Genomic DNA, 15272 nt, shown 5'->3' on the forward strand with positions numbered 1-15272 from the left:
ATTGGTGAGCCCCAGTCTTCCGGGGCCTTATCTCTATTTTTTTAGTCATTATAGTATTTTAGTTAATAAGGTATACCGGGGACCTTGTCCCGGTAAACAATTAGTATTTTCAGTATATCTTTAGAGGCTTCGTAAACTATAACCCAGTCAGTCAGATATTAGCAGGCTTTCATATGTTAGCCTTGTCGGCTATTTGTTTATACTGGCAGACCTTTCAGTATTTTCCGCATCTATGGTATTTCAGTCAGACTCCTTAGTAGATTACCATGTTTTATATTTACCTCTAGCTCATAGTTATACCACGTGTTGATCCAGCCATGCAGTTGGTTCGCTCGGTCACATGCAGTCAGGCACCGAGTGTCGTGTTACGCCAAGACCATGGTTCGGGGCGTGAAAAAGCTTGGTATCAGAGCCCTAGGTTCAAGAGTCCTAGGGAGTTTATGAAGCCAGGTCCAGTGGGGTCTCTTTTAGTGTGTATGCGCGCCACACATGTAAATAGTTGACCACCAAGACATCTTGGATTGTTCCATTTCTTTCATACTCTAGATCGTGTAGTTAGAGCTATGCTTTCATGAATCTTTCTAACCCGTGCGAATTGCGTATTTCAGAAAAATGCCTGCTAAAAGAAAGTACACCAGAAGGGCCTCAGCTACTAGCCAGGGGGCCACAACTAATGATGCTCAGGAGGAGGACACTTCGGCCCAGGGGGTTGCACCAAGCTCAGTGCCCAGTGTTTCAGACATGGATGTCAGGGGAGCTATCCAGTTGCTCACTCAGATTGTTGCTACTCAGACTCAAAGGTAGGGAACAAGTGATGTACATGAGACGGGTAGTTCCAGGTCTAGGGAATTTCTCAACATGAAACCTCCCGTCTTCACGGGGTCCAAAAAGGATGAGGATCCGCAAAACTTCATTGATGAGGTTCAGAAAATATTTCGAGTGATGCATGCTACAAACACTGAGGCAGCAGAGCTTGCTGCATACCAGCTAAAGGATGTTGCCAACACTTGGTATGAAACATGGGAAGAGTCTCGAGGGGAGGATACGGATCCTACTACTTGGATGGAGTTTGCAGATGCGTTCCTTGAGCACTTTCTACTTATTGAGGTCTTGGAAGCTAAGGTTTTGGAGTTTGAGAGACTCAGACAGAATGATATGAGTGTGAATGAGTACTACCTCAAGTTCATCTCTCTGTCCAAGTATGCTCCGGAAGTGGTATGCGATATGAGGGCCAGAGTTAGGCGGTTTGTTTTGGGGCTTTCAGATGATTTGTTTGTTGATGCTAATATAGCTGCTTAGAATAATGACATGACCATCACTAAGATGGTTGCCTTTGTTCAAGGGAACGAAGACAGGTTGAAGGAAGAAGGACTTCTACGGAGAGAGAAGGAGAGGGAATTCAGCAAGAGAGCTAAGTCTGCAGGAAATTTCAACCATGGGGGATCTCAAGAAGGAGGAAATCACCAGTTTTTCAAGCAATCAAAATTAGGACTTTCTCCATCTTCAGCTAGTGCACCGGTTCAGAGGTCAAAGTTTAACAAGAAAAACCATAATTTTAGAACAACAAACGCATAATCACAGGCTAGTGTGGGTTACAGAGTCCCTGGTTACCCTATTTGCAACACGTGTGGTAAGAGGCACCCAGGGTTGTGTCGTTTGGGCAAAAATGGTTGCTTTGGGTGCGGTCAGCAGGGCCTTCTTGAGGAATTGTCCATCAGCAAAGCAGAACAATGGAGGAAATGTAGCTTAGTCCACTAATCAGCAGCCCATAATAACTCTCAAGCCCAACAAGGGCGCGGTGCAGCAAAGTATAATACTACAGGCGGTGGTCGAAACCGCTTGTATGCACTGGCAGACCGTCAGGATACAGAGGCTCGTGGAGATGTTGTCACAAGTATGCTAACAATATTCACTTTTGATGTCTATGCTCTTATAGATCCGGGATCCACCCTATCTTATGTAACCCCATATATTGTAAAGAAATTTAGGATAGAACCAGAAAAGTTGTGTGAACCCTTTGAAGTGTCCACTCCAGTTGGAGAATCAGTTATAGTAAGGTGTATCTATAGGGGATGTCCAGTCAAAGTGCATCATCGTCTTACTGTAGCAGACTTAGTAGAATTGGAGATGTTAGACTTCGATGTGATCATTGGCATGGATTGGTTAGTCATGTTATTCCAAAGTGGGTTGTAGAACCAAAATAGTAAGTTTTGAATTTCCTGGTGAACCAGTCTTAGAATGGAAGGGTGATGCAGTAGCACCTAGGGGTAGGTTTATTTCCTATCTTAAAGCCAGAAAGATGATCTCCAAGGGATATATCTATCACCTGGTTCGAGTTAAGGATGCAGACGCTCAGATCCCCACTCTCCAGTCGGTACCAATTGTAAATGAGTTTCCAGAAGTGTTTCCCGAAGATCTCCCTGGAGTCCCTCCCGATAGGGAGATTGACTTTGGAATTGATCTACTTCCAGACACTAAGCCGATATCTATTCCGCCTTATAGAATGGCTCCAACAGAGTTAAAAGAGTTAAAAGTCCAGTTGAAAGATCTTCTAGATAAGGGATTTATAAGGCCAAGTGTCTCACCTTGGGGTGCACTGGCCTTGTTTGTCCGAAAGAAGGATGGGTCTTTGCGTATGTGCATTGACTATCGTCAGTTGAATAAAGTCACCATCAAGAACAAGTACCCGCTTCCCAAAATAGATGATTTATTTGATCAACTTCAGGATGCCCAGTGTTTTTCCAAGATTGACCTCAGATCGGGATACCATCAGTTGAAGGTTAAGGAAGTTGATATTCCAAAAATAGCTTTTAGGACTCGATATGTGCATTTTGAATTCCTAGTAATGTCATTTGGTTTAACGAATGCACCAGTAGCTTTCATGGACCTTATGAATAGGGTCTTCAAGCCTTATCTTGATTTGTTTGTATCGTGTTTATTGATGACATCTTGATTTATTCCCGTAGCGATACTGACCATGTAGAACATCTCAGAATTGTGTTGTAGACACTGCAGGATCACAAGCTATATGCAAAATTTTCTAAGTGTGAATTCTGGTTGAAATTAGTAGTGTTTTGGGCCATGTTATCTCAGGGGAAGGCATGAAGGTGGACTCTCAGAAAATAGAGGCAGTGAAGAATTGGCCTAGACCCACCTCAGTATCCGATATAAGAAGTTTCTTGGGTCTAGCGGGCTATTATAGGCATTTTGTAGAGGGATTTTCTTCTATCTCGTCCCCTTTAACTAGATTAACTCATAAGAAAGTCAAGTTTCAATGGTCACACGCGTGCAAGAAAAGTTTTGAGGAGTTAAAGAAAAGGCTAACTTCAGCTCCAGTCCTGACACTACCAGAAGGAACCGAAGGGTTCGTTGTTTATTGTGATGCTTTAGGGGTTGGTCATGGGTGTGTGTTAATGCAGCACGGTAAAGTCATAGCCTACGCGTCGAGATAGCTCAAGGCTCATGAGAAGAATTATCCTACTCATGACCTTGAATTAGCAGCTGTGGTGTTCTCGCTTAAGATCTGGCACCATTATCTGTATGGGGTACATGTTGACATTTTTACAGATCACAAGAGTCTCCAGTACATCTTCAAGCAAAGAGAATTAAATCTACGTCAGAGAATGTGGCCCGAATTACTTAAAGATTATGATGTTGATATCCTCTATCATCCGGGGAAAGCAAATGTTGTAGCTGATGCTCTCAGTCGGCGTTCTATGGGCAACTTAGCTCACGTTGAGGTAGACAAGCGAACTATGATGAAGGAAGTCCACCGCTTAGAAAATCTAGGAGTTTGACTTTTGGACTCCGAAGATGGTGGTGTTGTTCTCCAGAACAGGGTTGAATCCTCCTTAGTAGCCGAAGTAAAAGAAAAACAGTTCAGTGATCCCTACATATTGTAGCCGAAGGTGGGAATTCACAAACACAAGACTATGGCTTTTGAACAAGGGGGAGATGATGGTACCTTGAGATACAGAGGCAGACTATGCGTTCCAAACGTAGATGGGATCAGAGAGCGGATTATGTCAAAAGCCCACAATTCCAGGTATTCTATTCACCCAGGTTCCACTAAGATGTATCACGATCTTAAGGAGGTTTAGTGGTGGAACGATATGAAAAAGAGTATAGCAGATATCGTGGCTAGGTGTCCAAATTGCCAGCAGGTGAAAGTCGAACACCAGAGGCCTGGCGGTTTAACTCAGAATATAGAAATTCCCATTTGGAAATGGGAGATGATAAACATGGACTTCATAACAGGTCTACCTCGCTCGTTACGGAAGCACGATTCGATTTGGTGATTGTAGACCGACTTACCAAGTCAGCTCACTTCTTGCCAGTGAAGACTACAGATTCAGCCGAGGATTATGTCAAGTTGTATATCAAAGAAATTTCCTGATTGCATGGGACTCCTTTGTCCATTATCTCAGATCGTGGTGCTCAGTTCACAGCAAACTTTTGGAAATCCTTTCAGAAGGGATTGGGCACAAGGGTGAACCTCAACACCGCTTTTCATCCTCAGACAGATGGACAGGCGAAACGCACCATTCAAACTCTGGAGGATATGTTGAGGGCGCGTGTTATTGATTTTAAAGGTAATTGGGACGATCATCTGCCTCTCATTGAGTTTGCTTACAATAACAGCTATCACTCTAGTATCAAGATGGCACCGTACGAAGCTCTGTATGGGCGAAGGTGTAGATCACCAATTGGTTGGTTTGAAGTCGGAGAAGCGGAGTTGTTAGGACCCGATTTGGTATATCAGACTATGGAGAAATACAACTTGATACAAAGGCATTTGAAGACGGCTCAAAGTCGCCAAAAGTTCTATTCAGACGTGCGGCGTAGAGATTTAGAGTTTCAAGTTGATGATTGGGTGTTTCTGAAAGTATCGCCCATGAAAGGCGTTATGATATTTGGGAAGAAGGGGAAGCTTAGTCCCCGCTATATTGGTCCATATAGAATCCTGCGAAGGATCGGACAGGTGGCTTATGAGTTAGAATTGCCACAAGAACTAGCTGCTGTACACCTAGTGTTTCATGTGTCCATGTTGAAGAAATTCATGGGAGACCCGTCACTTGTGGTTCCTACGGAGATTATAGGGATTAAAGACAGTCTGTCTTATGAGGAAATTCCAGTGGCTATTCTTGATCGACAAATCCGCAAGCTCAGAACTAAGGAAATTACTTCAGTAAAAGTGCTTTGGAGGAACCAAAAGGTTAAAGAGGCTACATGGGAAGCCAAGGAGGACATGAAGTACAGATATCCCCATCTCTTTGAAGAGCAAAAGGAAAATGTAGAAGGTAATTAACCTTTTCATTCAGGCCTTATATTATAATCTCCATGTCCTTTAGCATTCACTCAGCTTAGTATTTAGTGATCACGTGCTCGTTCAGTTTGATATAAATGTATTCATGATATTTCAGTATCCTCATATCCCCATCACACCCGTTTAATGTCCATATATAGCTGTAGTTGCATCCAGGACCATCATTCGAGGACGAATGATTCCAAGGGGGAGATAATGTAACACCCCGTAAATTCGGCTTAGGTGTGAATGTTTTAAATGAGTGGTAAGGTTATACCTTGAACATGTAAAGTCCCATCGGGATGATTATGGGTGAAAATAGTTATTTCAAAATCAAGATGGAAAGTGAGGTGCATAAGATTTGACAAAATCGACTAAGTTTGCAGAAGGTTTGTATTCTAACAGGTTTTAGTGAAAATAAGTAAGGAATTTGGGAAATCTCAAAGCATGAAAGTCGTAGGCCATTGAAATAGATTTCCAACGATATATTATGGAGCCCACACGAATCTCTGTGCAAAATGTTATATGCGTTTTACAGAACGGTATGCGATATGCGCGCCGGTAGCGCGCCCTAAGCGGGGCCGCGCTAATTTTGAGGCAGTGTTATTCCCATTTAGCGTGGTCAGTAGCATGGGAAGGCCTCCAGATGCACGGGCGCACTAGTGGGGGGTCGTTTTAAAGCTATATTTTGTCTCCCACAGCCCCAAAATATAAAAACTTGCTCTAGAAAGAGGAACTCTCAAAAACCTAACTCCTTAAGGGTCCTTCCACCATCCAAGGTAAGCTCTAATGGCGATTCTAAGTTAATTTCAATTTTCCAATATCTTATTAACATGGGTAAACCCTCCATATCATTAGATATTCGATTGGGACATCATTATTGAGAGAAGGAAGCCTAGAACTCGAATTCAAAGGGTTTGAACTTCAAAAAGGTAATGTCTTCACCCTCTAATTGATTCTAGCATTTGTTTAATGATTATAAACCCTAGTTCATGAGATATGAGTTGATGAGTTTGATAGAAAAGCATGAACGATTATAGGATTGGGGTGTTGAGTGTTGATTATTGGATAAAGGGTGTTGTTTACATTATGGGTGATGAAGAATAATGTTGATATAATCATTTGAGACTTTAAAATTTATCTAGGAACAAGAGAATGGATTGTTGGGTGTAGAGACACCATTAATAAGGACTATGAAGCTTTATTTTGACCAAGTGTTTGATAAAATGCTTGAGTGACAAAAACATGAGCATCATAGTTAATATGGAATCCCTTTGACTTGTATTGCTATAGATTAAAGTTGAAAGAGTTGACAAACATTGTATTACGCTCAAGGGCAGGAAGTTAAGGTATGCAAGGCTAAATCTTTACGTTTGGGAATGTCCATGATTCTCCATACGTCCCATTTATTATGACCATTACCAGTTTCCTCAAAAAATAACTATGCCTCAGTTCCTTGAATAGTAGTAAAACTTCTATTCTCTAGATGGCATAGTCTCATAATCATTCAATATTCTATGAGTTTCAGTTATGATAAATCAACTTATTATGAATACTCATCTCAGTCTAATCCTATCACTAATCCAGTATCATGTAACTTGGTATGGCTCATTATTTCAGTATCATGTATTGTAATATGATTCTCAGTTCCTGATTTTATATTCTTGAAGGTTGAACACCTGTATTTGGGCCTGAGGCCGCAGTTTATGCTTTATGCATTTTGAACCTGAGGTCGCAGTTATGTATAAGTATACTTGGGCCCGAGGCTGCAGTGTGCACACACATATATATACATACATATTGGGCCTGAGGCCGCAGTTTAATATTCAGTTAAATAGGTTGTTCATCATTCAGAAGAGGGAGTATTCACATCCTTACTTGTTCAGTTATTAGTTTATCAGCCAACAATTCAGTTTTAGTTTCTGTATTTACTGTTCTTTTGTTCAGCTATTTTACATACCAGTACAATTCAAATGTACTGACGTCCCTTTTACCCGGGGCCTGTATCTCGCGATGCAGGTAACGATTTTCAGGTTGACGATTCTACTTGCTAGGACATCTCGTATTAGCTATTGGTGAGCCCCAGTCTTCCGGGGCCTTATCTCTCTTTTGTTTTATTCATTATAGTATTTCAGTTAATAAGGTATACCAGGGACCTTGTTCCGGTAAACAGTTAGTATTTTTAGTATATCTTTAGAGGCTTCGTAGACTATAACCTAGTCAGTCAGATATTAGCAGGATTTCATGTGTTAGCCTTGTCGGCTACTTGTTTATACTGGTAGACCTTTCAGTATTTTCCGCATCTATGGCATTTCAGTCAGACTCCTTAGTAGATTACCATGTTTTATATTTACCTCTAGCTCATAGTTATACCACGTGTTGATCCAGCCATGCAGTTGGTTCGCTCGGTCACATGCAGTCAGGCACCGAGTTCCGTGTTACGCCTAGACCATGGTTCGGGGCGTGACAGAATATCAGTCCTCAGAATCTCATATGAACATACTGAAAGTTATCACAATTCCACCATGAGTACAACACACAAAATCCATTGTGTCTCTCAACTCGATCCCACCCTACAACACAATCCTCCCTTATTCCACTATATCAATATCAAGAATAACGTGTAAAATCCATTGAGGCACACGACCTGATCCCACCATATAATAAGAATCAATATCATATTCCTCCCTTATTTCACCATATAAAAATCACATATAAAATCCGTTACAGCGTGCAATCCGATCACACCATATCAATATCAATCCTCCCTTATTCCATCCGTTACGGCATACAACCCGATCCATAGATAAAATCAATAAATATAATCAATTCAACAACTCCATTCACAAGAATTTTTACATCTAAAGAATATGAAAGCAAAGCAATAAGGAACCCCGTACCAAATCAAGGAATGCTACAATTAATATAAAGCAACATGACAAGCCAAATATATGACAGTTAAAGTGTGCAAGTAAAACAATTAAGGCAAGTAACAATTAATCATGGAAGCATGGAAGAAACTCACATTTCAATACGAGAGTAATAAATGACAAGTAGCAAGTTAAGGCATAGGAAGCAATTAAAGCATGTAACAGTTAGGACATGGAATAACATAATCAATAAAATACGGGAAATCATGGAAATTATTATTTTGATGGAGTATATACACTCGTCACCTTGCATATACGCCGCCACTTATGTAATTCACATAACACATAGTTCAAGGGTTCCTAATTCCCTCAAATCAAGGTTAGACTCAATACTTACCTCGCTCTGCAAGCAAATAAAAGCTCAACCGGGGCCTTTTCTTTAAAATTCGCCTCCGAACCAACCGAATCTAACTACAATCGACTTAATATTAGCAAAAAATGCGAGGAAAATCAATTACAATATATAAAGCTAATATTTTTACACTTTTCCTAAAAAGTCAACAAAAGTTAACCCTGTGCCCCCTTAGTCAAAACCTGAGATTCAGACCAAAACCTAATTACCCATTCACTTCCGAGCCCGATTATGCAATTACGAAATTCGACTTCAGTTCTAGGTCTAAATCTCAATTTTTACAATCCCCCCCCCTCAATTCTTCTCAAATCCCTAATTTCCTTCCATGAAAGAGCATAGATTAAGGTTAGAAATTAATGGGTGTTGATGGAAGCGGAAGAAAACGAGTTAAATTATACTAACCTATGATATGGTGAAGAAATTTATTTTCAAAATTTGCCTTTGGGCCGAGCTCTAATGTGAAGATAGTGAAAAGTGAGGAAAATCCCGTATAGGGGACATTTTATATCACTAGCATCAGGTCTTCACCGTGTTCGCAAAGGAACTAACGCGATCGCGAAGCACTGCGGCCCAAATGGTCTTTGCATTCGCAAACCAATGAATGTGTTCGCGTAGAACACCAGCCCAGTTCCCAGATAATCCCACAAACCTTCGTGTTTGCGTATGGGTGGTCGCGTTCGCGAAGGGTAATCCCTCCAAAGCTTTGTGTTCGCAACCTGTTCCCCGTGTTCACGTAGGGTAAATCCTTCCCTAGCCCCAGTTACTCTTCGCAATCACAAAGAAGGATGCACAAGACACCAACAGAGCTCAAAAACCAGCAATCTTCCAAGTTCAAAATCATCCGTAGCCTATCCGAAACTCATCCGAGCCTCTAGGGCTCCAAACCAAATAGGCACACAAGTGAAATAACATCATACGAACTTACTCACGAGATCAAAACATCAAAATAACACCAAGAACTACGAATCGGACACCAAAACGAATAAATTTTTAAAAGAAGCTTAAGAACTTTCAATTTTACAACTAGATTTTTGAATCACATCAAATCAACTCTATGTTGCACCAAATTTTCCACACAAGTCATAAATGTTGAAATGAACCTATACCAATTTTCGGAACCAAAATTCAGTCCAGGTAGCAACTAAGTCAAATGACAGTTAAACTTAGGAATTCTTTAAACCTTTAAATTGCTAGTTTTCAACAAATTATGTTAAATCAAGTTAGGGACTTCCGAATTCGATTCCGGGCATATGAACAAGACCCAAATCACGATACGGACCCACTGGGAACGTCAAAATAATGATCCAAGTACGTTTACACAAAACATTGTTCGTATTCAACTCAAAGGTGTTTAAAGCACAATTTCACATTTTCATCAATTTTTCTCATAAAAACTTCCAGACAAAGACACGGACTGCGCATGCAAATCGACAAATTCTCAATAGAGCTATTCGAGGTCTCGAAATATAAAAATGAAGAGAAAAACTATAAATGACCTATCGGGTCATCACAGGGAACTACCCCTTAGGATTTGAGATTGATTGTATCATTTGTGCTTTGTGAACCCGTATACGCAATGTGACGAGTGGGTAAACGATTTATATGTGGTATTTGAATGGTTTAGGATACTTAGACTCTTTCCATGCTTAAATTGAATTGTCATATCATGTTCTAAATTCTCATAGTCAATCTACTCTTACTTGTGTTAGTCTATCCTTACATGCCTTTAAATGACTTTTTTAATACTTGTTCAACATCTTACTTGATATTTTGCCCTTACAATTTAGTTGAGGTTGTTTCCTCTTTCATTATTATATGTTATCTCTTCTATTATTGATTTATCATTATTTGAAGTCATTATTACATGTTATCCTTTCCCTTGTAGATTTATCATTATTTGAAGTCATTATTATATTGTATCTCTTTCATTGTTGACTATACTTATTTGAAGTCATCATTACATGTTACCTCTACCATCGTGGTTACATATTATCTTTCTCCTTGTTGTGTTATTGGTGTTGAAGTTGTGAAAGCCGTTATCACATTGAGCCGGAGTGTTAAATTGTTGAGATATCTTTCTTGTTGAGAAACTTACATTCACTGTTATTATTGATATTCTTATACATATTGTGGTTGAACCATGAGCTATTGTTGTAAAAACATTGATATTGTTGAAATTTGGCAAGTTGTGGAATATAGGCACTTGTGGTGCAATTTGTTATTGTGATGTGATATTGATGCTCATGTAGCGGTATAAGGATAGGGGTTAATGTGGATGCGGTGGCATAAGGTGGGACTTATGTGCGTGTTTCTTGTAAGGGAATTACTTGAATCCACACGACATCATAAGGTGGGCTAAAGTGCGTGTAGTTATTTCGAAAAAATATTTTCAAAACTATTTAAATGTAAGGCTCATGCGGCGTTATAAGAAAAAATTATGATTGAAATAGCGAAATGTGAATACGAGGCGGTACCTCGATTGTGATTCTTGTTGTGTACGAGGTGGTACCTCGTCCGTGATTCTTGTCGTTTATCCCATTTTGTAAAGCGTTATTGGTGAGATATTTTTTGTTGCTTTTATTCTTCCTTGTCTTATCAGTTTGGATCCGTATTTGACTTTGGTCGTTCTCTTTAATAGCTTCATTTATGTTATCTCTATGCTTAAAATTGAGGTATTAGTTTATGTTATTAACTTGTTTCATATTAGTTATTTCTCCGCCTTCCATTATTTATTGTTACTATGTTTTCATACTGGTTATTATATCCTAGTAGGTGTCTTGACATGACATCGTCACTATTCTACCGAGATTAGGCCTGATACTGTGATGACCCGATAGGTCATCTTACGATTTAAAACCAAATTCTGTGTTCCAAGGCCATTAAAACATCATTTTATCCCTCCTCAATTTGCGTGCACAATTCGAGCGTGTTTCCGGAAAGATTTTATGTTGAAAGTTGATGAAAATAATAATTGTTGCCTTTAAAAGTTGATTTAGTTGACTTCAGTCAGCATTTTGAGTAAACGGACCCGGACTCGTATTTTGACAGTCCCGGTGGGTTCGTATCGAAATATGGGACTTAGGCGTATTCCAAGAATAGGATTCGGAGGTCCCTAGCCCGAGTTATTAATTTTTGTTAAAAATTGTAAGTATACAAATTTAATGGTTTTTAAGAAATTGTCAAGGTTTGACCTTGTTGGTATCGAGTCTGTATTTTGGTCCAGAGCTCGGTACAAGTTCACTATAATATTTAAGTCATGTCTATGAAATTTGGTGAGAAACGGAGTTGGTTTGACGTGATTTGGACGTCCGGTTGAGAAAATAGAAATTTCAAAAGTGTTCTTGAAAATCTCATTTGATTTGGTGCTAAATTCGTAGTTTTAGGTGTTATTTTTGCGATTTGATCGGGTGAGAAAGTTCGTATGATGTGTTAAGACTTGTGTGCATGTTTGGTTTGGAGCCCCGAGGGCTCGGATGAGTTTCAGACAGGCTATGGAGTAAAGTTGGACTTAAACATTGTTGATATCTGCAACTTTTAGGAACTAGCCTATGATCTCGCGTTTGCGAGACCAGAGTTCGCATTTGCGAGCATGACAGCTTCGCATTTGCGAGATACTCATCGCATTTGCGAAGAAGGTGGTCCCAATTGCGATCCCAATTCTACATTTGCGAACAATATGTTTACCTTTGTGACAGAAGCCGAAATGCGACATGCTCACATTTGCGATTCCTTTCTCACATTTGCGAGCTTCGCAATATCGAAACTCAGGTCGCAAATGCAACATCTGCAGCTGTGTAAAAGGGACTTAGGCTGGATTTTTCATCCATTCTTCAAAATTTCAAAAGATAAAGCACAAGAGGTGATTTCGAAGAGCATTTCTTCCACAAATCACGGGTAAGTGATTTTAAATTAGTTTCTTTCAATCTTTCACTTCATTTTACAAGATTTCAACCTAGAATCTAAGATTTTCATGGTGGAATTGGGGATTTTTGGGTAGAAACTAGGGATTTCAAATTTTGGGATTTAGACCTCAAATTGAGGTCGGATTCCAAAACAAATTATATATTCGGGCTCGGGGTGAATGGGTGATCGGGTTTTGGTCCAAATTTCAGGTTTGGACCAAGCGGGCCTGAGTGTTGACTTTTGCTGACTTTTTAAAAGATGGCCTAAATTGAATTCCTTGCAATCGTGGGGTAGTTCCTAAGGCTTAAATTAAATTGTTTGGTTGGTTATTTGCTAGATTCTATAGGTCCGGAGGCTTGTGTGAAGGGAAAAGCGATGATTGAGCTTTGAGTTTGGCCGTTGGAGCGAGGTAAGTGTCGTGGTTAACCTTGGCTTGAGGGATTAGGTATTATTTGCCTATTTTCTACGTGTTTGGATATTGAGTACAACGTATAGGTGGGGTAACAATTACCTATGTGTTGTTGTCGAGTCATAGCATATGAGCGAGTCTTATTCTTGTAAATGTTGTACTCTTTTGATCAGATTGTTCATGTTTTGACTAGCTATTCGATATGTTGAGTAATTTCTTATCATGTTTTTACTGAATTTGGTATTTATTGAGTATTGACTCAAAGTTGAGGTTAGTATTGTTGAATTAAGTGTTGAAGTAAGATTTCTTCTTGATATTCCTATCTCCCCATTGTCATTGTTCATTGATTTGGTAAGGGATATATTAAAACACAAAGGGTGATGTCGTGCAATATTTGCTGGGTGAGTGATAAAGCACGAAGGGTGATGCCGTGCACGTTTCTATTATTTATTATTGTGAGGTTTAGTGATAAAGCACGAAGGGTGATGCCATGCATGTTTCTATTATTTATTAAGTTGAGGTTGAGTGTAAAAGCACGAAAGGTGATGCCGTGCACGTTGCTATTATTTTATCTGGTGAGGTTGAGAGTAAAAGAACGAAGGGTAATATCCTGCACTTTTCTTTACTATGTTTATCCATTTTTATCTGCTTAAGGTATATTGACTATTCATGTTCTCAGTTCCGTTGTAATTCTTTGTCTTGTAATCCCCTTAGCATGCCCCCTTCCCAATACTTCTTTTCTTGTTTCTTTAGTTGTTGTAATTAGTGTATATGTATTGATAAACTGCACAGGTTTGTTTGGGAGTGTCTTGTCCTAGCCTCGTTACTACTTCACCGAGGTTAGACTCGACACTTACTAGTATATAGGGTCGGTTATACTAATACTGCACTCTGCACTTTCTGTGCAGATTTTGGTACGGGACATTGCTGACCCGAGTTGAGCTGTTAACTTCGATCCCATAGGATACCCAAGGTAGATCTACCGGCATTCGCAGACCCTGGAGTCTTCTTCCAGTTATTTCAATTTACTATTTCTTTTAACTTGAAAAGAATTGTACTTTCCTTCAGCCAATTATTTGTAGTCACTCTTAGAAGTTCGTGAATTGTAACACTCGATTCTAGGTAGTTGTGTATAATTACTTGGGTTATTATAAAATTTTGTACTCTTTTAATCTGTTATGGTTTAATTGTTGTTATTTACTGAATTGTTTAAGAGTTAGCATATTAATCTTTAATGGTTGGCTTGCCTAGCAAATGAAAGGTTAGGCGTCATCACGGTTCCGATGGTGGGAAATCCCGGTCATGACAAGTTGGTATTAGAGCACTAGGTTTCAAGCATTGATGAAACATGTATCGTGTCTTCAGTTGAGCAGCAGCTAGAGTCCCCAGTGGAAGCTCCTACGAGGGGCAGAGGTCGAGGTTGAGGCCATGCTAGAGGCTGAGGCAGGGGTTGGGCTTTGCTAAGAGCTTGAGCAGTAGCATCAGTGGCGGAGCCTCAGGTGGAGTTTGATGGGGAGGCTCCAGCCCATACTGTTCCAGCAGGACCAGCTCAGGTCCTAAAGGGTTTCATTGCTACCCCCGTGCTTCAGGATGTTTTGGTCCGTTTGGTAGGCCTTATGGAGAGTGTCGCTCAGACAAGCACTTTTCCCATGGCATCAGCCATCTCCCAGGCTGGAGAAGGAGCATAGACTCTTGCTACTCACACTCTAGAGCAGATGGCTCCCCAGTATTAGACTCCAGTAGTTCAGCCAGTTGGAGTAGTTCATCCAGTTGTTGCGGCACAGGCCACTGGGGGATCAGCTATGTCCTCTAAGAGCTTATTGAGATTGGACAAGTTCACCAATCTCTTTCCAGTTCATTATAATGGGGTACATTCTGAGGAACCATAGGATTATCTTGACCGCTGCCATGAGGTGCTGCAAAACATAGGGATAGTGGAGACCAAAGGGGTCGATTTTGCTGTGTTCCAGATGATAGGGTCTGCTAGGAAATGGTGAAATGACTTTGTGTTGACTAGACTGGATGGGTCACCTGCTTTGACTTGGGACCAGTTCTCTTAGATATTTCTTAAGAAGTTCCTTCCTGTTACACTGAGAGAGGATGATCGCAGATAGTTCGAGCATCTCCAATAGGGCAGTATGACCGTCACTCAGTACGAGACCTGTTTTGTTGATTTGGCCCATCATGATCTTCTTATACTTCTTACCGAGAGAGAGAGAGAGAGAGAGAGAGAGAGGGTGAGGAGGTTTATTGAGGGACTCGCTCATCTTATCAGAGTGCATATGGCTAAGGAGACTGGGAGCGAGATGTTTTTCCAGACTGCTGCCAATGTTGCCAGGTGAGTCGAGATGGTTTTAGCTCAGGGGAGTGGTC

General features: G+C 40.3%; 1 protein-coding gene across 1 annotated transcript; it reads left to right on the forward strand.

The window, feature by feature from the left end:
- The first annotated feature begins 858 nt into the window (after positions 1-858).
- Positions 859-1299, forward strand: LOC138886159 (uncharacterized). Its single transcript, XM_070167196.1, has one exon. The coding sequence runs from the start codon at positions 859-861 to the stop codon at positions 1297-1299; it is 441 nt and encodes a 146-aa protein (XP_070023297.1).
- Positions 1300-15272: the final 13973 nt, after the last annotated feature.

The sequence above is a fragment of the Nicotiana sylvestris genome, chromosome 2 (assembly GCF_000393655.2).
Source record: "Nicotiana sylvestris chromosome 2, ASM39365v2, whole genome shotgun sequence".
NCBI classification, from domain to species: Eukaryota; Viridiplantae; Streptophyta; class Magnoliopsida; order Solanales; family Solanaceae; genus Nicotiana; species Nicotiana sylvestris.

Bases quoted from the DNA above. Each gene is read 5' to 3' on its own strand.
- LOC138886159 (XM_070167196.1), top strand. From the start codon at position 859: ATGAAACCTCCCGTCTTCACGGGGTCCAAAAAGGATGAGGATCCGCAA.